General features: G+C 47.2%; 1 protein-coding gene across 1 annotated transcript in view; it reads left to right on the forward strand.

The window, feature by feature from the left end:
- GPRC6A (G protein-coupled receptor class C group 6 member A) overlaps nt 1-22,999 on the forward strand; it is a 211,134-nt gene extending 188,135 nt beyond the window's left edge. Inside the window, exons 6-7 of the mRNA XM_073575952.1 lie at nt 22,218-22,266; nt 22,341-22,999. Of these exons, the coding sequence (XP_073432053.1) occupies nt 22,218-22,266; nt 22,341-22,353 (62 nt within the window). The 3' untranslated portion in view covers nt 22,354-22,999. The remainder of the gene's footprint in view (nt 1-22,217; nt 22,267-22,340) is intronic.
- The last annotated feature ends 428 nt before the right edge of the window (nt 23,000-23,427 follow it).

Here is a 23,427-nt window from a genome sequence, read left to right on the forward strand (position 1 = left end):
ACCGGTGGGCTTACAGTGGGGGAAGCGATGTAGCGTTGCTGACAACCTTCATTCAGAGCAGGTGCACATGTGGTATGTGAGGTTTGGTAGTCCGTCCACGCTTGCAAGTGCATGGTGGTTAAATGTCTAAGCATACAACTGGTATTCAAATTTCTCAGATTTTTCCCTCGGCTAAAGGTCTTTGCGCACTTCTTACAGATAACCTTTGCCTGATCATTAGGATTTTGTTAAAAAAAAGTGCCACACTTCACTCTTCCTACTATGGAAGACATTTTGAGACCTTGCACGCTGTGCAAATTTGACCATCTGGCCAAGCTGTCCTGCAACTCTTTTGGTTTTTGTAACACATTTTTGGACTGCTACGGTCCTGCCAGATAACAGCTGTTGCGATGTCGTTGCCTGCTGCGGATCCTCCTCCTCCTCTTCTGAGCTATTGGCAGCGACACCCTCTTCCCCCAGTGGATGCCAATCTGGGTCAACAACTGGGTCATCCATCACCTCCTCTTCAATTTCATGTGCATCTTCCTCTGTGTCACCGTGTAAGGTGGTATAGTATGCGTGAAGGGGCACCTGAGTTTCATCAGGGTCGGATTCTGCCTCAGTACACTGCGAGGACAATGTAGTGCTCTGAGTGAATGTACCAGCAGAAAAATCTAGCAGTGGCTGTGCATTAGTGCACTCCATGTCAGATTCATCTTGGACTGGGGAATTCACAATTTGACTTGCTAACCCAGGCATGGTATGTGAAAAGAGCTCCATGGAGTAATCGGTAGTGTGGCCTGCCACATCCTTCACTTTTGGTAGGGGTGAAGGACACAAGGAAAGGTGTTGTTCCTGACCAGGAGCCTTAAATGATGACTCAGTGCTTTTATTTTTTGAAACTTCAGAAGAGGAGGCGAGAGAGCTGGAGGCTGTGTCAGCAATGTAAGCCAAAACTTGTTCCTGAAGCTCTGGCTTTAAAAGTGGTTTACCTACTCCCAGAAAAGAGAGCCTTCAAGGCCTTGTGGTGCCAGACGATGACGCAGGCTCAACACCTCCTGCCTTAGGTGCTATTGTGCTTTTGCCACTACCAACAGATGCAACACCACCACCATCGGGACCAGCTGGCAACCCCCGCCCACTTCCATGGCGTCTTCCACCATACGTGCTCATTTTTGTGAAAATGTACCCAAAATACCACCAGCTATATGGCACTGTAAAACAAGGTAGAAGGTGTATCTACCATTGGTGAGAATTTGAATTATCTAGAGATTTGAGGACACTGAACTATTGTCTCAGGCCCAGTAGAGATTACACCTCAATGTAACAGGCTGAAATTGGATGGTGTATGACAATGTGTAGGGTGTCTATAGGATTGGTGAGATTTTGAATCTCAATATAGATTTGAGGACGCAGAACTATTGTCTCTGGCCCAGTAGAGATTACACCTCAATGTAACAGGCTGAAATTGGATGGTGTATGACAAGGTGTAGGGGGTCTATAGGATTGGTGAGATTTTGAATCTCACTATAAATTTGAGGACGCTGAACTATTGTCTCAGGCCCAGTAGAGATTACGCCTCAATGTAACAGGCTGAAATTGGATGGTGAAGACAAGGTGGAGGGTGTCTATAGGATTGGTGAGATTTTGAATCTCACTATACATTTGAGGACGCAGAACTATTGTCTCTGACCCAGTAGAGATTACACCTCAATGTAACAGACTGAAATTGGATGGTGTATGACAAGGTGTAGGGTGTCTATAGGATTGGTGAGAATATGAATCTCACTATAGATTTGAGGACGCTGAACTATTATCTCAGGCCCAGTAGAGATTACACCTCAATGTAACAGGCTGAAATTGGATGGTGAATGACAAGGTGGAGGGTGTCTATCGGATTGGTGAGAATTTGAATCTCACTATAGATTTGAGGTTGCAGAACTATTGTCTCTGGCCCAGTAGAGATTACAGCTCAATGTAACAGGCTGAAATTGGATGGTGTATGACAAGGTGTAGGGTGTCTATCGGATTGGTGGGAATTTGAATCTCACTATAGATTTGAGGACGCAGAACTATTGTCTCTGGCCCAGTAGAGATTACACCTCAATGTAATAGGCTGAAATTGGATGGTGAATGACAAGGTGGAGGGTGTCTATAGAATTGGTGAGAATTTGGATCTCACTAGAGATTTGAGGACGCTGACAATGATGCTCTCAGTCCAAGTATGGACGCAGGCAGCCTAATAAGCAGGACTGCTGCACAGTGCACACACAAAAGGGTGGAAAAATGAACCCTTGGTAACTGTGCAGAAAAGAGGAAGAAAAGTATTTTTGCTTTTAAGAAAGCAGTTTGCACAGCAGTGGGCAAGCAGCAATGCAGCTATGAGGGAGCCTTATAAGGCAGCCTAATAACCAACAGAGCTGATGCACAAAAATAGAGCCTCCCCTGTCACAGCACACAAAGTGTTGTGTTGTAAGTGGAAATCGCTAACAGCAGAAGCAGTTTTTTGGTTCTTCTTCCCTGCCTAACGCTCTCCCTACAGAATCAGCAGCAGCTCTCCCTATGCTAAGATCGGCATAAGTAAGATGGCGGTCGGCGTTCACGCCCTTTGATAGCCCCTGTGACGCCACACAAAGCCAGCCAATCACTTGCATGCCCTTCTCAAAGATGGTGGTGACTGATGCCTATGTCATCGCGTTGCCCACAGCGTGCGTCCTCCATCACTGGCTGAAAAAGGGCGCTGGAAGCATCTTTTGAAACGCGACTTTGGAGCTCTGGTCGCCGACCTCGTGGCCGACCTCACGCTCTGGTCGGGTTTCGTTTCATGAAACCCGACTTCAGCGAAAGTCGGCGACTTTTGAATTTGACTGACCCGTTTCGCTCAACTCTAAAGATGACTAATCCTCTTGGTTTTCAGAGATGAAACACCAGAGTTATGTCTCCAAATTCTGGTTGACCAGCTCTGTCTTCCCGTTCAACTGGGGATGAAAGGCCAAAGAGAAGGACAGCTGTACCCCCAGTCGAGAACAGAATGCCCTCCAGAACTTGGAAACAAATTGGGTTCCCCGATCAGACATGACATCGGAGGGAACCCGTGAAGTTTTACGATCTCATTAATGAAAACCTGGGCCAGAGTCTGGGCATTAAGAAGTGCTGGTAATGCGACGAAACGAACCATTTTACTAAATCTATCCATGACCACCAACAAGACCGTTTTACCCGCAGATACTGTTGTGATGAAATCCATGGATAGATGTGTCCAAGGCCTGGAAGGGATGAGTAATGGGAGGAGAGTACCAGATGGGTGAGTAAGCGATACCTTACAGCGAGCGCAAGTACTGCATGCGGACACCTGTTCCACCACATCCCGTTGCAACCCCGGCCACCAAAAACGATGAGAGAGAGGGTCCGCAGTTGCTTTACCCCCTGGATGCCCTGCTAGCACCAAATTGTTGTGTTCGTTAATAACCTTATAGTGCAGATTGGGCGGTACAAATAGCTTCCCTGAAGGACATGAGGCAAGGGCGCCCCCCTGTGCCTCCAACACCTCAGCCTCCAGTTCAGGATATAGTGCCGAAAAAACTACCCCCTCCTGCAATATCGGTACTGGACTCTCCTGATCTCCCCCACCCGGGAAGCTCCTAGACAGAGCATCTGCCTTGACATTTTTGACCCAGGGGCAAAAAGTGACCACGAAAATGAACCTCATAAAAACAACGACCACCTAGCTTGTCTCGGGTTCAGACGCTTGGCCGACTGCAGATATGCGAGATTTTTGTGATAAGTAATAACTGTAATAGGATGGACAGCCCCCTCCAGCCAATGTCGCCATTCTTCCAATGCCAATTTAATTGCCAACAGCTCCCTGTTGCCTACATCATAGTTCTTCTCGGCCGAGGACAATTTTTTCGAAAAGAATGCACATGGGTGCCATTTTCCAGGAGACGGACCCTGAGACAACACAGCCCCCACCCCCACCTCCGATGCATCAACCTCTACAATAAATGACTGAGAGGCATCGGGTTGACTTAGTATGGGAGCCTTGGCAAAACAGTTTTTAGGGAGGAAAAAGCATTCAGAACGGTCTCTGACCAATTAGAAAAATCCGACCCCTTCCTTGTCATGTCAGTAAAGGGTTTAACAATTGCAGAGTAATTCCGAATGAATTTTCGGTAAAAATTCGTAAAGCCCAGAAAATGCTGCAAGGCCTACAGGTTCTCAGGGCGGTCCCAGCCTAGGAATCTCTCATATAATAATAGAAAGGGTCAAATGTAATCTCATGTATATATATCCCTTAAAAATGATACTTTATTCATTAAAAACCACAAATGTGGTAAACACCAACGAAGTGACAAAAATTTAAACAAAGAAAAAAGAAAAAGTGTTCAAGCAAAAACCACTCTAAGGTGACACCTAGGAGTCCCTAATGTGATCCTGAGCTAAAGTCTACCTGTCCGCGGAGGTTGGCACCCTAGGGGGGAACGTTGTGGCGCCCCCGCTCAACAATGACTGTCCCTAGGGGCCCTAATATACCCTACAGCCACTAGTGGTCACCTCTACCCGATAATAAAGGGGACCTCTGCTGCTAGACAGAGACCAATCTGCTCTAAAGAGGGCCCTGTGTCCCAAAGAAAGAAGTTAAAAATAGAGAACACACATGGCATCAGGTGGTGCAATCAATTACTCAATTGCATAATGATGCCACCAACATTAACAGTGAGGCATCATATATATACTAATGGGAGTCATAGACCGGACACTTTAGATACACTCCATGTTGCCACAATCTCACAGCTATACGGTCTCTCCATATAGAGAGAAAAGATATACATAAAGCTGGCAATTTAACCAGTGTAGCACACAATAAAGGATAGTGTCCCCTTATTAATTAACATCCCAATAGAAAAATAACCCAATAGAAAAGTAAACACAGAGCTGCCACAGCGATACTCATCTGTGTTTATCACCACCAGCCATCAAATGGTTAACGCCTCAACTCGTTTCGCCTGAGTAGGCTCATCAGGAGGCCCGATAATACAATATCTTGTGTCTCATAACGGTGCAGAAGCCAACCGATGCTCATCCCAGTTCCTCTTTTTAAATCCACCGCTAAGACTGCATATGCTCCGCCCACTCGTGTGACATAGCAACGCTAAGCGCCTATTACGGTGTCCCTCCTACATTGTCAAGCAGCACTAGCCAGACCCAGGTGTTCCGATTGGCTGTCAGGACTCACATACAGCGTCACTCAAAGACAACCAATCGGGTCTCTTCAAGCATCACAGCACTATCCAATCGCTGGAGCCGAGACAAACTACATGGTCTGACGTGCGCAGCGTCACTCCTAGAGAACCAATAGGCAATCTCGCAGCTCTCTCCAATCGCTGCAGCTGAGACGCCCTGCCAGGTCTAACGTGCAGCGCAAGCACATGTGATCCACAGAAGATGTTTCACTCCCCCATCTTGAAAAGATGCGCCACACATGATACCACAGTTCACCATTATGTATATATATTATATTCAGTGACCAAATTGCACTCTTCAGTAGCATAGCAGTTGTGTCTTATATATACACTGTGAACTAATAGTTCAAATATGCATACAAGTAAACCGCAACTGACGCTAACTAGTGTGAACAAGCGTCAGAATGCGTCTTTATTATCAGATACATATAATCAAAAGACGCTTTTTTGTATATATCAACTAGTATTATAAATTAACTGGAGTTGCTCAGAGTCCAGTGGGGAGTGAGTTAGCGTAGGGCAATAAAAAGGGAACATTTATATATATAATGATCCATGCAATACATGGGAATCCCAGATAAACGGGAAACAAAAACCAAAATCTGGAAGGTCAATATCCTCAAAAGAGGAGATCACATTGTTCAATTATGGCTTATAAGAAACAGGCAAACGACAATTGGTCATTCAGCCCCCTCGGCTCCAAGGACTCCATCCTGAATATCCATTCACATTCTCTCTTCAGAATATTCTTATCCACATTCCCTCCTATGGAGTTCACATTCACAACTTCTATAATACAGAATTTAATTTCACCGGGGTCACCTCTATGACACATCCACATGTGTTTAGCAAGTGGGGTCTCTCTTTGATTTCTGATATCCCCCATATGTTCCCCAACTCTCCTTCTGAATTCTCTCCTCGTCTTCCCTATATAATTTTTTGGGCATGAGCAAGTGGCCATATAGACAACCCCCGTGGTCTTGCAGTTAGAAAAGTCTCGTTGATAAAAGGTCTTGCCAGTGCTTGCACTACAAAAGGACTTCCCCGGTCTCATATATTTACAGTAACTGCAATCCCCACATTTGAAGAAGCCACAAGGTCTCCTATCCAGCCACGTGCCACCAACCGCTGGCCTCCTGTATTGACTATGGACCAACATGTCTCTGATGGATTTACCCTTTCTGAACGTAATGTTGGGGCGCTCACCGATCACATCCTTTAAATCCGGATCCAATCTGAGAACGTCCCAATGTTTGGACAGGACCTTTCTGACCTCCTGATGTTTGACATCAAAGGTCCCAATGACCCTTATTTGTTCCATCGAGTCCCGTATCTCACGTTTCTGCAGCAGTTTTTGTCTGTCTGCTTTACTTGCAAAGTCATATGCTGTGTCTAAAATATGTTTAGGGTAACCCTTGTCCTTGAAGCGGCAAAACATATCCCCAGCTTGTTTCTGGAAGAGATCATTCCTCGAGCAATTCCTCCTAAGTCGGAGGAATTGTCCCTTCGGAATTCCTCTCTTGAGAGGGACTGGATGGTGGCTCTGCCAATGTAACAAACTATTTGTGCTCGTCTGTTTACGAAAAATGCTTGTGGAGATCCCTCCCATCAGATCTTTCTTGATTCTAATATCCAAATATGGTATTTCAGTTTTGTGAATTTCTGAGGTAAACCTCAGATTCACGTCATTTTGGTTCAATTCTCTTACGAATTCTTCAAATTGATTCTTTTCCCCTGTCCATATTACAAAGACATCATCTATGAACCTATACCACATGGAAATCATTCCGTGCCACCACTTTTCTTCCCCTCCAAACACAATGGTCTCCTCCCACCAGCCCAGGAACAGATTAGCATACGACGGGGCACAGGGGCACCCCATCGCAGTGCCCCTGAGCTGGTCCCAGCCTCGGACAGCATGGACCTTCTCAGGATCCATCCGAAAACCTGAACGTGACAACAAATATCCCAAAAACTGTATCTCCTGTATGGCAAAAACACATTTCTCCAGTTTGGCGTACAGTTTGTTATCTTTTAATATCTGTAAAACCTGTTTAACATGCCCCTGATGAGTCTCAAAATCCGGCGAATAAATCAAAATGTCATCTAAATAGACCACCACAAACCTGCCCACCAAGTGATGAAATATGTTGTTGATGAAGTGCTGGAAAACTGCAGGGGCAGTAGTGAGACCGAATGGCATAACCAGGCTCTCAAAATGCCCCTCAGGGGTGTTGAAGGCAGTCTTCCATTCGTCCCCCTCTCTGATCCTAACCTGATTGTAAGCCCCCCTTAAGTCCAACTTGGCAAACACTTTAGCTTCCACCACCTGACTGAACAAATCTGGAATTAGAGGCAGAGGGTATGGGTCTTGGATGGTGATTTGATTTAACTCCCGAAAATCTACACAGGGACGTAAGCCACCATCCTTCTTCACAAAGAAGAACCCCGCCGCAACGGGTGAAGATGACGGTCTGATGTGTCCCTTCTCCAGACTTTCGGCAATGAACGCTTTCATAGCCTGTCTCTCAGGGCCAGAAAGGTTATATAGCCTGGATTTGAGCAGATTAGCTCCGGGGATCAGGTTAATGGTACATTCGCATGCACGATGTGGGGGTAGCGCTTGACTCCCCCTCTCCCCGAAAAAACATCCTCAAAGCCCTTCAGAAACCCCGGCATGATTTCAGCAGAGACCGCAGAGAGGGAAACATTCAGACAGTTTTCCTGACAGTGATCTCCCCATTCAATGATCTCCCTGGCTTGCCAATCCACCACCAGATTATGTCTGACCAGCCAGGGTAGGCCCAACACAATTGGAGTGGGGAGCCCCTCTAAACATACCATGGAATAATTTCAGAATGAGTCGGCCCCACCCTCAGTTTTATATTATGGACAATTTGTGTGAGAGTCTTCTCTGCAAGTGGAGCTGAATCAATGGCGAAAATGGGAATAGGCCTAGCTAATGTACAGCATGCAAGACCATGAGTTCTCATAAACTCGGTGTCCACCATACTGACTCCAGCTCCACTGTCAACAAACACAGAAATGTTCTCGGCCTTGCTCTCTAGCACCACCTCTGCTGACAGGACAAATCAGGAACTGCAAGCAAAAGAAAAATGCGCGACCTGATTGTCTAGCTCCAGACCACCAAGGGTTAACCGAGTACCCTTTTGCCTTTCTACCAAAGGGCAGGCTCTAATAAAATGACTAGAGTTGAGCGAAACGGGTCGAAAAAATTCAAAAGTTGCCGACTTTTGGCAAAGTCGGGTTTCATGAAACGAAACCCGACCCTAGGATGAGGTCGGCCACGAGGTCGGCGACTTACGCGCCACAGTCGCGTTTCAAAAGTTTGTTTTGCGCTCTTTTTCAGCCAATCAGGATCCACGGACACTGTGGGCAACATGATGACATAGGCACGGGTCACCACCATCTTTCAGAAGGGCATGCAAGTGATTGGCTTGCTTTGGTGGGCGTCACAGGGGGTATAAAAGGGCGTGCACGCCGACCGCCATCTTACTTCTGCCGATCTTAGTATAGGGAGAGGTTGCTGCTGATTCTGTAGGGAGAGCGTTAGGCAGGGAAGAAGACAAAAAAACTGCTTCTGCTGCTAGCGATTTGGCCTGCACAACACACCAGTCACTGTGTGTGCAGTGCAAGGGGAGGCTATATAGTGGTGTATCAGTGGTGTTGGTTGTTGGGCTGCCTTTTAAGGCTTCCTGACAGGCTGGCATTGCTGTTTACCCACTGCTCCGCAAACTGCTTTTTTAAAAGCAATCCCAATTTTTTTTTTTTGTCCTGCTGAGAAGAAAAAAAAACTGCTTCTGCTGCTAGCAATTTGGCCTGCACAACACACCAGTCACTGTGTGTGCAGTGCAAGGGGAGGCTATATAGTGGTGTATCAGTGGTGTTGGTTGTTGGGCTGCCTTTTAAGGCTTCCTGACAGGCTGGCATTGCTGTTTACCCACTGCTCCGCAAACTGCTTTTTTAAAAGCAATCCAATCTCCCTTATCCTCTTGTCACTTTTGTCACAGCTGTGCCATCGAGCCTGTCACAAAGCGCTCAGATATTCATTGGGCCTCAAACAATCCAAAAGTGTCCAGTGTCCAAAAGTGTGTGCAGAGATTCAAAATATCCCTTATCCTCTAGTCACTTTTGTCACAGCAGTGCCATCGAGCCTGTCACATAGCGCTCAGATATCAGTGGGCCTCACACAATCCAAAAGTGTCCAGTGTCCAAAAGTGTGTGCAGAGATTCAAAATCTCTCTCATCCTCTAGTCACTTTTGTCACAGCAGTGCCATCGAGCCTGTCACATAGCGCTCAGATATCAGTGGGCCTCACACAATCCAAAAGTGTCCAGTGTCCAAAAGTGTGTGCAGAGATTCAAAATCTCCCTTATCCTCTAGTCACTTTTGTCACAGCAGTGCCATCGAGCCTGTCACATAGCGCTCAGATATCAGTGGACCTCACACAATCCAAAAGTGTCCAGTGTCCAAAAGTGTGTGCAGAGATTCAAAATCTCCCTTATCCTCTAGTCACTTTTGTCACAGCTGTGCCATCGAGCCTGTCACATAGCGCTCAGATATCAGTGGGCCTCACACAATCCAAAAGTGTCCACTGTCCACAAGTGTGTGCAGAAATTCAAAATCTCCCTTATCCTCTAGTCACTTTTGTCACAGCTGTGCCATCGAGCCTGTCACATAGCGCTCAGATATCAGTGGGCCTCACACAATCCAAAAGTGTCCACTGTCCACAAGTGTGTGCAGAAATTCAAAATCTCCCTTATCCTCTAGTCACTTTTGTCACAGCTGTGCCATCGAGCCTGTCACATAGCGCTCAGATATCAGTGGGCCTCACACAATCCAAAAGTGTCCAGTGTCCAAAAGTGTGTGCAGAGATTCAAAATCTCCCTTATCCTCTAGTCACTTTTGTCACAGCTGTGCCATCGAGCCTGTCACATAGCGCTCAGATATCAGTGGGCCTCACACAATCCAAAAGTGTCCACTGTCCACAAGTGTGTGCAGAAATTCAAAATCTCCCTTATCCTCTAGTCACTTTTGTCACAGCTGTGCCATCGAGCCTGTCACATAGCGCTCAGATATCAGTGGGCCTCACACAATCCAAAAGTGTCCAGTGTCCAAAAGTGTGTGCAGAGATTCAAAATCTCCCTTATCCTCTAGTCACTTTTGTCACAGCTGTGCCATCGAGCCTGTCACATAGCGCTCAGATATCAGTGGGCCTCACACAATCCAAAAGTGTCCACTGTCCACAAGTGTGTGCAGAAATTCAAAATCTCCCTTATCCTCTAGTCACTTTTGTCACAGCTGTGCCATCGAGCCTGTCACATAGCGCTCAGATATCAGTGGGCCTCACACAATCCAAAAGTGTCCACTGTCCACAAGTGTGTGCAGAAATTCAAAATCTCCCTTATCCTCTAGTCACTTTTGTCACAGCTGTGCCATCGAGCCTGTCACATAGCGCTCAGATATCAGTGGGCCTCACACAATCCAAAAGTGTCCACTGTCCACAAGTGTGTGCAGAAATTCAAAATCTCCCTTATCCTCTAGTCACTTTTGTCACAGCTGTGCCATCGAGCCTGTCACATAGCGCTCAGATATCAGTGGGCCTCACACAATCCAAAAGTGTCCAGTGTCCAAAAGTGTGTGCAGAGATTCAAAATCTCCCTTATCCTCTAGTCACTTTTGTCACAGCTGTGCCATCGAGCCTGTCACATAGCGCTCAGATATCAGTGGGCCTCACACAATCCAAAAGTGTCCAATGTCCAAAAGTGTGTGCAGAGATTCAAAATCTCCCTTATCCTCTAGTCACTTTTGTCACAGCTGTGCCATCGAGCCTGTCACATAGCGCTCAGATATCAGTGGGCCTCACACAATCCAAAAGTGTCCACTGTCCACAAGTGTGTGCAGAAATTCAAAATCTCCCGTATCCTCTCGTCACTTTTGTCACAGCTGTGCCATCGAGCCTGTCACATAGCGCTCAGATATCAGTGGGCCTCACACAATCCAAAAGTGTCCACTGTCCACAAGTGTGTGCAGAAATTCAAAATCTCCCTTATCCTCTAGTCACTTTTGTCACAGCTGTGCCATCGAGCCTGTCACATAGCGCTCAGATATCAGTGGGCCTCACACAATCCAAAAGTGTCCACTGTCCACAAGTGTGTGCAGAAATTCAAAATCTCCCTTATCCTCTAGTCACTTTTGTCACAGCAGTGCCATCGAGCCTGTCACATAGCGCTCAGATATCAGTGGGCCTCACACAATCCAAAAGTGTCCAGTGTCCAAAAGTGTGTGCAGAGATTCAAAATCTCCCTTATCCTCTAGTCACTTTTGTCACAGCTGTGCCATCGAGCCTGTCACATAGCGCTCAGATATCAGTGGGCCTCACACAATCCAAAAGTGTCCAGTGTCCAAAAGTGTGTGCAGAGATTCAAAATCTCCCTTATCCTCTAGTCACTTTTGTCACAGCTGTGCCATCGAGCCTGTCACATAGCGCTCAGATATCAGTGGGCCTCACACAATCCAAAAGTGTCCACTGTCCACAAGTGTGTGCAGAAATTCAAAATCTCCCTTATCCTCTAGTCACTTTTGTCACAGCAGTGCCATCGAGCCTGTCACATAGCGCTCAGATATCAGTGGGCCTCACACAATCCAAAAGTGTCCAGTGTCCAAAAGTGTGTGCAGAGATTCAAAATCTCCCTTATCCTCTAGTCACTTTTGTCACAGCTGTGCCATCGAGCCTGTCACATAGCGCTCAGATATCAGTGGGCCTCACACAATCCAAAAGTGTCCAGTGTCCAAAAGTGTGTGCAGAAATTCAAAATCTCCCCTGTCCTATAGACACCTTGTACCTTGTTTTACATTACTATATAGTTTGTTGGATTTTGTCTACATTTCTACCAAAAATGAGGAAGGCTGGTGGAAGAGGCCGTGGAATTGGGTGGGGGTTGGCAGCTGGTAATGTTGGTGTTGGTGGTGGATCTGATGGTAGTGGCAAGAGCAAAATAGGACCGAATGCAGGAGGTGCTGACCCTGCGTCATCGTCTGGCTACATAAGGCCTCGAACGCTTAGTTTTCTAGGAGTTGGCAAACCGCATTTAAAGCCAGAGCATCAGGAAAAAGTTTTGTCTTACATTGCTGAATCAGCCTCCAGCTCTATCGCCTCGTCTTCTTCAGTTGTAAAAAGTAAAAGCACTGAGTCGTCATTGGAGGCTCATGTTCATGAACCACACCTTTCCTTGTGTCCTTCACCCCAACCAAGATTTAAGGATGACGCAGGCCATACTACTGATTACTCCATGGAGCTGTTTTCACATACCATGCCTGGATTATCAAGTGAAATGGTGAATTACCCAGGCCAAGATGAATCTGACATGGAGTGCACTGATGCACAGCCGCTGATGGATGATTCTGCTGGTACATTCACTCAGAGCACTACATTGTCCTCGCAGTGTACAGAGCCAGATTCTGACCCTGATGAGACTCAGGTGCCCCTTCCCGCACACTATACCACCATACACGGTGACACAGAGGAAGGTGCACATGACATAGAAGAGGAGGTGATGGATGACCCAGTTGTTGACCCAGATTGGCATCCATTGGGGGAAGAGGGTGCTGCTTCCAATAGCTCAGATGAGGAGCATCCACAGCAGACATCGACATCGCAACAGCTGTTATCTGGCAGGCCCGGAGCAGTCCAAAGACAGGTTCCAAACATCAAAAGAGTTGCTGGACAGCTTGTCCAGAGGGTCAAAAGATCACAGCGTGCTAGGCCGCAAAATGTCTGCCAAAGTAGGAAGAGTGCAGTGTGGCACTTTTTTGACCAAAATCCTCATGATCAGGCCAAGGTTATCTGTAAGAAGTGCGCAAAGACCTTTAGCCGAGGGAAAAATCTGAAAAATTTGAATACCAGTTGCATGCTTAGACATTTAACCAGCATGCACTTGCAAGCGTGGACACAACACCAAACCTCAAGTGCCACATGTGCAACTGATCACAACGAAGGTAGTCAGCAACGCTACATTGTTTCCCCCACTGTAAGCCCACCGGTTAGCACAGCAGCAAATGTTGAGGTGTCGTTGCAAGACCACAGCAGTCAGGGAATCCCACTGTTATATCAACGAAAGACTGATTCTAGGCCATCAGAAAGAACACCAACTCCATCACCATCATCAACCCTCTCTCAGTCCACCCTGTCCACCGCTACTTCCACCATATGCAGCTCTCAAGTCCAGCTCACCCTCCCAGACACTATGAGTAGGTCAAGAAAGTACTCAGTCTCTCATCCGCGTACACTGGGTTTGAACGCCCATATTGCCAAACTAAACTCGTTTGAGATGATGCCCTTTCGGTTGGTGGAAAGCGCAGCTTTCCGCAAACTCATGGCCTATGCAGTACCACGCTATGACCTACCCAGTCGCCACTTCTTCTCTCGCAAAGCCATCCCAGCCCTCCACCATCATGTGAAAGACCGCATTGTCCATGCACTCAAGCAGTCAGTGAGCGGAAAGGTACACCTCACAAATGATGCATGGTCCAGTCGGCATGGCCAGGGCCGTTACATGTCCATCACTGCGCACTGGGTTAATGTGGTGGATGCAGGGTCCACAGGGGACAGCGGTGGTGGGACAGTGCTGCCTAGCCCACGGTATAGGAAACCGTTGGCTGTAGGCGTTCGACCCTCCTCCTCCTCCTCCTCCAGAAGCGAAAGCTCGTCCACAGAGCGCAGTCGTACGAGCACTCCATCTGCAGCTGCCACTGTTGCACACGATGTGTCCCCCTATCGAGCAGCTAGTGGAAAGCGTCAGCAGGCTGTGTTGCAGATGATGTGTTTGGGCGACAGACACACCGCCGAGGTGCTGGCCGAGTACTTGAAGCGACAAACTGAGTCATGGCTGGGCAGTGTACATCTTGAGGCAGGCAAGGTAGTTAGTGATAATGGCCGTAATTTTGTGGCAGCCATAGCCCTTTCAAAACTCAGCCACATACCTTGCTTGGCTCACACCTTGAACCTGGTGGTGCAGTGCTTCCTCAAAAATTATCCGGAGTTAACAGCCCTGCTCCAGAAGGTGCGAAGACTGTGCGCGCACATCCGCCGGTCGCCTGTACACTCTGTTCGTATGCAGAAGCTGCAGCGATTGCTCCACCTTCCCAACCACCGCCTCATTATCGACATTGCAACAAGGTGGAACTCCACCCTGCACATGGTGGAGCGGCTGTGCGAGCAGAGGCAGGCCATAATGCATTTGTGGGAGGATACACGGCCAGGCACTTTGAGAGCAGACATGTAGTTGACAGGTTTGCAGTGGTCAAAGCTGAAAGACCTTTGTAAAGTCCTTCAGTGTTTTGAGGAATGCACACGGCTGGTAAGCGCAGACGACGCCATCCTAAGCATGAGCATCCCACTTATGCGTCTGCTCATGCAAACTTTGACGCACCTTAAGGAGCAGGCGTCTGCAGCCAGTGTTGATGAGGAGGAGGGAATCCTTGATGACATTCAGCCATTGTCTGCTCAGGGACCTCTCCTGGACGAGGTGGAGGAAGAAGAGGAGGAGGAGGAGGATGATGGGGATGATTACTTAGGGGAGGAGGATGCATCTCATGGGGCAAGTGAAAATGTTGGCGTGGCAAGGTCTGGTACAGGGTTTGTGCGTGACTGGAGGGATGTGGATTTGCCAGAAAGTGCTCCTCCACCCAGCACTCGCAGTGCATCATTGACACCGGGAACATTGGCCCACATGTCAGATTATGCCTTGCGGATCCTAAAAAGGGACCCCCGCATTGCCAAAATGATGAACGATGACGACTACTGGTTGGCCAGCATCCTGGATCCACGCTATAAAGGCAAATTACAAAACATCATGCCACAGGAGAACCTTGACCTAATATTGGCTAATAAACAAGCAACTCTGGTAAATCGGTTGCTTGAGGCATTCCCAGCACACAGCAGCGGTGATGGTTCTCACACGAGCCGTACGGGCCGGGGGCAGCTTGGCAGAGGTGTTCGTGGTGCACACAGCAGAAGTGGCGTTGGAGACAGGGGTTTCATGACAATGTTGTGGACTGATTTTTCAAATACCGCTCACACAACTGGTAATACTGCATCGATGGAAAGTGACAGGAGACAGCAGTTGTCAACTATGGTTACAAACTACTTTTCCTCCCATATCGATGTTCTCCCACACAGGTCATTCCCCTTTGACTATTGGGCCGCTAAACTGGACACCTGGCCTGAATTGGCCCAATATGCCTTACAGGAGCTCGCTTGCCCAGCTGCAAGTGTGCTATCGGAAAGAGTCTTCAGTGCAGCTGGATCAATCCTGACAGAAAAAAGGACCCGTCTGTCAACCCAAAATGTGGATGATCTAACCTTCATTAAAATGAACCACGCATGGGTTTCCAAGGATTTTGTCCCACCTTCCCCTGATGACACATAGGGTGACAGAAAAATGGCTTGCTTTGGTCCACCTCTTCCTGGTACTTCACCTATTTCGCCTTTTGCATCAGCTGAATGTCCAACATCAACATATGCCACTTTCTAAAACTCCCTAACTGTGCTGCCTCCTCCCCCATGGCCGGGGTCACCACCTACCGCACGACACCGTGCGAGTGCCGTTGCCCTGGACAGGTGGGTAGGCCGACTCTTGGGCGCGGGCACTGGCACAGGGTCCCTCATAGTGCAATCAAGTGTCTCTGATGGTGGTGGTGCACACCCGCCGTCAGACACACCGCTGTACTATGAGGGGCCCAGTGCCAGTACCGACGCCCACGAGTGAGCCCCCCTTGCTTGGGCAGGGCCCCAGCATTTGCAATCTTTACCTCTCCCTGCTCCTCCGCTGTGTAATCTGGGCCGTCAAATCCATACTGTGCCTGACACCGTCTGAGCCTGCCTCCTGAGACATATATTTTGAATGTGTACGCTATCCATACATGTTATCCAGGGATACGGTACCCTTTCTAACCTTTGTGCAATCACGTGCAATCCATACTGGGCCTAACACCGTCTGAGCCTGCCTCATGCTGTATAGACATATATTTTGAATGTGTACGCTATCCATACATGTTATCCAGGGATACGGTACCCTTTCTAACCTTTGTGCAATCACGTGCAATCCATACTGGGCCTAACACCGTCTGAGCCTGCCTCCTGAGACATATATTTTGAATGTGTACGCTATCCATACATGTTATCCAGGGATACGGTACCCTTTCTAACCTTTGTGCAATCACGTGCAATCCATACTGGGCCTAACACCGTCTGAGCCTGCCTCCTGAGACATATATTTTTAATGTGTACGCTATCCATACATGTTATCCGGGGATACGGTACCCTTTCTAACCTTTGTGCAATCACGTGCAATCCATACTGGGCCTAAAACCGTCTGAGCCTGCCTCATGCTGTATAGACATATATTTTGAATGTGTACGCTATCCATACATGTTATCCAGGGATACGGTACCCTTTCTAACCTTTGTGCAATCACGTGCAATCCATACTGGGCCTAACACCGTCTGAGCCTGCCTCATGCTGTATAGACATATATTTTGAATGTGTACGCTATCCATACATGTTATCCGGGGATAGGGTACCCTTTCTAACCTTTGTGCAATCACGTTCAATCCATACTGGGCCTAACACCGTCTGAGCCTGCCTCATGCTGTATAGACATATATTTTGAATGTGTACGCTATCCATACATGTTATCCGGGGATACGGTACCCTTTCTAACCTTTGTGCAATCACGTGCAATCCATACTGGGCCTAACACCGTCTGAGCCTGCCTCATGCTGTATAGACATATATTTTGAATGTGTACGCTATCCATACATGTTATCCGGGGATACGGTACCCTTTCTAACCTTTGTGCAATCACGTGCAATCCATACTGGGCCTAACACCGTCTGAGCCTGCCTCATGCTGTATAGACATATATTTTGAATGTGTACGCTATCCATACATGTTATCCAGGGATACGGTACCCTTTCTAACCTTTGTGCAATCACATGCAATCCATACTGGGCCTAACACCGTCTGAGCCTGCCTCCTGAGACATATATTTTGAATGTGTACGCTATCCATACATGTTATCTGGGGATACGGTACCCTTTCTCACCTTTGTGCAATCACGTGTAATCCATACTGGGCGTGAGAACGGCTGGCGAGCTGTTAAGCAAGCTACAGCACCTGTCCAGACAAGTACAGGGATTCCCTAGCGAGGAGACTTATTTGATTGTTTTCAATGTTGGGACAGCAATTTTTGGGGAGCACTATACTCTGGAGAATGATAGATGGGGCCTACCATACACTGGAACATTCCAAAGGTGGACATCAGACACTGGAGCAGCATTTACAGGGCCCATTATACACTAGAGCATTAGAAATGGGGCCCATTATGTTTGGAGCATTATTTGGGCCCATAAGACAGTGGAGCTTCATCCATGGGGACCAACATATACTGTAGCATTATGTGGAGCTCATCATATACTGTTTCAAAAATTAGATGGGACCAATGATTCTGTATGGAGAAATAGATGGGCCTCGTCATGAGATTTAAAAAGTGAGGTATTTTTCATTGTACTATACCGCGATTTCTCTGCCGTATCGGAGCATGATGAGTTGTGGTATGTGTTAAAGGGGCGCTCTTTCGCCCAGGGCACATGAAAACCTGCAGCCAGCCCTCCCCCCCACAACTTTAGCCAAATAACCCCCATTTTTCAGTGCGTAACTTGTACTATGAAGTTAATTAAGGTTGACAAGCTTAAGAAAGAAGAATTGATGCTTTTGGCATTCAAATGGGCACTGTAGGTGTGTTTCCTGTCCTCTCACTGCCGACTTTTATTCCCCATTGACTTACATTGGGTTTCGTGTTTCGGGACGACCCCGACTTTTCCCTATAATCAGACGATCTTGCTCGACCCGACTTTTGGAAAAGTCGGGTTTCACGAAACGAAACGCGACCCTAAAAAACCAAAAGTCGCTCAACTCTAAAAATGACCCTTTCTCCCGCAGAAAAAACAAACACCTTTCTTCTTGCGACTCTCAGCGGAGAAGTACGGGGTGGAGGCCCCTCCTAACTGCATGGGTTCTACCTCCTCCCCCAACACAGGTTCACTGCCAGGCTGATCCCCGGACACAGGGGAATGACTCCCACCAGAGGGGCCTGGGGAAATTGGTCTTACCCACCAATCCCGAAGGTGTCTATCCACACATATAGCAAGCGATATAGCCGCCTCCAATGACACAGGAGCCAGAACATATTTTAGGTTTTCAGAAAGACCCTCACAAAATTGTCTCTTAAGAGCTGCATCATTCCATTTTGTGGCAGTTGCCCAACTTCGGCATTCAGAGCTATATGACTCTACTGACCGGTTTCCCTGCAGGAGGCGGCGAAGTTTAGACTCCACCAGGGTAACTCAGTCAGGGTTGTCATAAATGAGTGCCAGGGCCCCAAAAAATCCTTCCACAGACTGTAGACAAACAGAGTCCTGTGGCAAGGAAAAAGCCCAGGATTGTGGATCTCCCTGCAATAAAGAAATCACAATCCCTACTCTTTGCTCCTCACTGCCAGATGAGTAGGGACGAAGTTTGAAATACAGTTTGCAGACCTCTTTAAACGTAAAAAACTTGTCCCTGCCTCCTGAAAATCTGTCAGAGAGAGCAATCTTAGGTTCAGGCTGACCCGGCCCAGCAGCAAAGGCCCCAACACTGGCGACCTGCAGCTGCTTCTGCTGCAGAACCTCCTGATGGAGATCAGTCACTTCCAGAGACAGACAGCATAGTCGCTCAGCCAACTCAGTGACTGCATCCATCTCCAAAGGGAGAGAGAAAAAAAAAACCCCAACCAAAAAAAACACACAACAAACAAAACACTTGCACAAATGAACCACGCATCAGTTTTTTTTTCTCTAAACGGTGTGGTGGGTAATAATGTCACGCACGGTGAGGGAAAACCAAGTGTAACATAAAGGAAAATGGGGAAGGGGGCCCAGACACTAAGGAAGGCATTTGGAGATGCCCCTAGGCTAAATTTAATCTCTCCCTAGAACTCCTACTGAGTCCCTATATTGGTTCCTCACCAATCGCCGAACCAGAACCAGGGACCCTGAATCTCCCTGGGGCCTAATCCTGAATAGGGAATGGGCGAGATGCGCTCTAGGCAGTCTCCGCTAAACTAAAGAAGGAAAGGTGAGACAAACAGGGGAACACTTAGCTGAATCGCCAGATACGGACCAGAAGAGGGATTCCAGACACCAAACTGGAGCACTCTGAAAAGGTCCAACACTCTAGCAAGCAGAAGTGGAAATTAAGCTATTACCCGCACTGGGTCACAGCTGAGCCACTAACTAAATAGATCAAAACTTCTCAGGGCAGAAGGAGGTCAACGCTGGGTCCTAGAGGCAGATGGTTCAGGGAGCAGTCTGTATGGACAGGCGCTCAGACCTTCTGAGGCCTGACGCAGGATGATAGCCTGTCACCTCTGAAGCGCTCGTGACAGGTTTCCATTAGAGTCATTTGCATTATCTGCAAAATTGCTACATTTAATTTTATGGGTAACATAACTGTTCTGTAAGATCAATTAAAAACTTGCAACAAGCTATGTGTGACATAGCTCCTTCTAGCTATACTCTCAAGCCTCTCCCCCTTTACAGACAATGCATCCTTTCACTGTTCACATCCATTTGCATGTCCCTTCGTTACAGATAAAAGTAACAGCAATTAAAAGCAAATTAGCCTCTCATTTTCAGTCCTGTGTAATATTACAGATATCTGCTACATTACATGCGCTCAGTAATAGCCCAGAATACATATAATTTTGTGAGTTACTTTCTTTCCTATGAAACTTCACATAAGAGTGATAACTCTATACAAACGGGTAATATTGATGTTACCTGCAGTCCTATGTCACATCACATATAACACAGTGATAATTCTCTGAGTGCAGATGGGTCGCCCTTGCTCACCCAGGGCAGCGGGGTACTCGGTATCGGGCCGGTGTCAAGGCGGGAATGTGTCACAGCAGCGGTGACCCGGTCCGTGGCCCTGGGCGCCCAATATCAATGGCGGTGATGTTAATGGTGTTAAAGTTTATATGAATAGTTCGTGACGCCACCCGTGGTGTTTGGCAAGTAAGATGGTAAGCCAACGCTGCATACAGATTCGCTGGGACTGATGATATGGTGCAGCAAAGATGGTATAGCTCCCCACAGGTGGAGCTGTAGTCCCAGGGCAGTGTAGATGCAGTGGATGAGGAGAGGTGCAGAATGGTATGGAGGTTGGTACCCTGGTGTAGTGGTGCTGGAATAACTGGAGGACACCAGAGTATGCGGTTCCAAAGCTTTACTCACTGTTTGCAGTTCACACAACTGCCTGCCTCCATACTGTGTTCTCCAGGTCAGGGCTCCAGCCAACCTCCAGGCAGGATAGGATTCTCCTTTCCACACTCCGCCAACATGTACCTTACTGAACGACTCCTCCAATGCGCCTTTAGGTGTGAAGCACTCCAGTACTTGGTTACCCTGGAATGCCTCTCTCTAGGTGTTCCTAGTCTTACTTGTATGACAGACAGCTGTAGCCTGCTTCGGGGACTCCACTCTGCGTCCCGGCTCTCTATTCAGTTGCTGTTGTGTCCCAAGTCTATGATGGGAGCAAGGCGTTAGCGGCTCACTACTCCTCTGGTGTCTGTTGCTGGACATAAAGATCCAATCAACCTCGGGGACCGGGCCCCGGCATTTGCGCTCTCTGGACTGGAAGGGTTCTCTCTCTTTCTCAACCTGCTTCCCACCGTCCTTCTATTCTCCTTCGTTCCGATCTGTTCTTTCTCTCTTATGGAAGGTTAGGATATCAATCTAATCAGTCTCTTTCTCTGGTCTTTCTCGTGCCAGCAGCCCAGATCACTGGGACCTGCTGCAGGACGTCCCTCAGACACCCATTTTCTCTCTTCTCTCTCCTCTAACCAACTAACCACTAACTTTCACTCTTCCCACTCTTTTGTATCATCTCTCTCCACCCGCCTCCCAGCACATCTCGTGTTACGAAGCAGGGTTCCACGAGGGGTGCTCTGCTAACCCCCAGCATGAAGCTGTTATGTGGCCACACTGAACTATCCTGTGTGTGGAATGCAGGTGTGGAGCGTGGTCAGGAGTTCCCACCTTACCTGGATGGTGGGGCACTAAACCTTAGGAGAACGTGCAGTACCTCTGTGGCGACTGAAGCCACAGGGGCGCCACACAGATAGTACAGATTATGTAGCAGATAATACTTGATGTCTTATGTGATACCATAGATAACTCAGTGATATCCTTCTGAGTATAGATAATATAGTCAGGGCACCATCACGGCATTACTACCGTTACTGGTGTATGGGGCTGAGTGAGAGGAAGCAAAGAGGGTGAGGGCCGGACTGGGTGATACTGTACATGCTGGCAGCGTGTCTCACCCAGTCTGGGTTCCTCCTCCTTTGCTCTTGCTCAGCAGACCTCAGGAGCCAAGGTGGGTTGAACCAGTTCAGTATTCAACTGAATGTGCATACTTCCATGCATATTCAAGTGAAATACATTTTGATGGATGGAGACATGATGACTGTGGGACCAGGAATGAGGCACATGGGGACCATGAATGACACACATTATGGCTAGAAATGAGACACATGGTGGCCAGGAATGAGACACATGGGGGCCAGGATGTGGGATATTAATACCAGAAGGGGCTAGGATGTGGGACATTATTACTGTAGGAGCTAATGAATGGATATTATTATATGTGCTATGATGTATTTTAGTTTTGAGGTTACTATTTTCAATGGAGGAGGTCCTGTTACTGTGTATGGTGGCACTATGTCTCTTTAGAAGTTGGGGAAAAGTAGAAAATGTGCTCTGGAAACAGTGCTCTAGATAACTGTGTGTTCAACTGAAGGCGGAATAAATATGATGCAAATTCATCAACTTGTGAGGCGCTCTACTTATTTATTTTCTGTCATTTAGATGTGTTCCGAGAAGGACTACTTAGATGTGACGTGCGCTTCATCTTTGGGTAATGTTGACCCTATCTTTCCGTGAGGAGCTGTGTCAACCTTTGTATGACTAACTGTGTGTTCTTGTCTGCAGAGACAAGTCCTGAATTGAAGAAGTGATGGCAGTCTGTGCTGGATTTAGAAGAAATATGAAGATGAAGGACTTCAATTAGAAACATCACTGCTGAGTCAGTGTGTTATCTATACACTGACGCTATACATTATATAGTATATACAGAGCTTCTGTGTATACTGTTACCGGTGATCACTATTACCTGTACACTGACACTATACACTGTATACTGTATGCAGACCTCCGTTGTATAATGGCAATTATACATTTCTATGCAGGGGTCCAGAGGGATTGCATGTCATGGTCGTGCAATCCCTGGGGACTCCAGCATAGAATTGTGCCCAGAAATGCTTGTATCTATTATACATCTTAATATTGTGTGCCACCATATTGGTGCACAATGATTACTTTCATTTATTCATACCTTGGTTTGTGATTGTGGTATATTATTATTATATTCCATTTATACCATGATATGACTATTTGTATACAGCTCACCTTATTATTGTTCTCATGCCTGGCACTCTGAAAGATATACATACTATAAGATATATATGCAGCCATTCCTATATTATGCACTCCAGTTTTCACAGCCTATCACCATGTGTGTAATTATGTCTTCTCCCTTTGCCCTCTAAGTGTATACACTTTTATTAATAAACGCATTAATTTTTCATATATTTGGACTATTATTCGTTGATTTTTTTGCTCTTCTGTGTATAGTTCTCCATACAGTATAATGCACTCCCCATAGTCCTCCAGACAGAATAATTCGCTCCCCAGAGTCCTCCATGCAGCACAATGAGCTCACCATAGTCCTCCATATAGTATAATGCACTCCCCATACTCCTCCATAGTCCATACAGTATAATGCACTCGCAATGCTCCTCCGTATAGTATAATGCACACCCCATACAGTATAATCCCCTCCACATAATCCTGCATATAGTACAATACACTCCCCAAAGACTTCCACACAGTATAATGCACTCCCCATAGTCCGCTATACAATATTATGGCCATCAGAATGTACTCATTTATGTAAAATAAAACAAAAATACTCACTTCTCCTCCTCATTCCCTAACTGCCCACAGTCTCTGCAGCGAG

This window comes from Dendrobates tinctorius, unplaced genomic scaffold (assembly GCF_039654945.1).
Source record: "Dendrobates tinctorius isolate UK_male_01 unplaced genomic scaffold, ASM3965494v1 ptg000046l, whole genome shotgun sequence".
Lineage (NCBI taxonomy): Eukaryota > Metazoa > Chordata > Amphibia > Anura > Dendrobatidae > Dendrobates > Dendrobates tinctorius.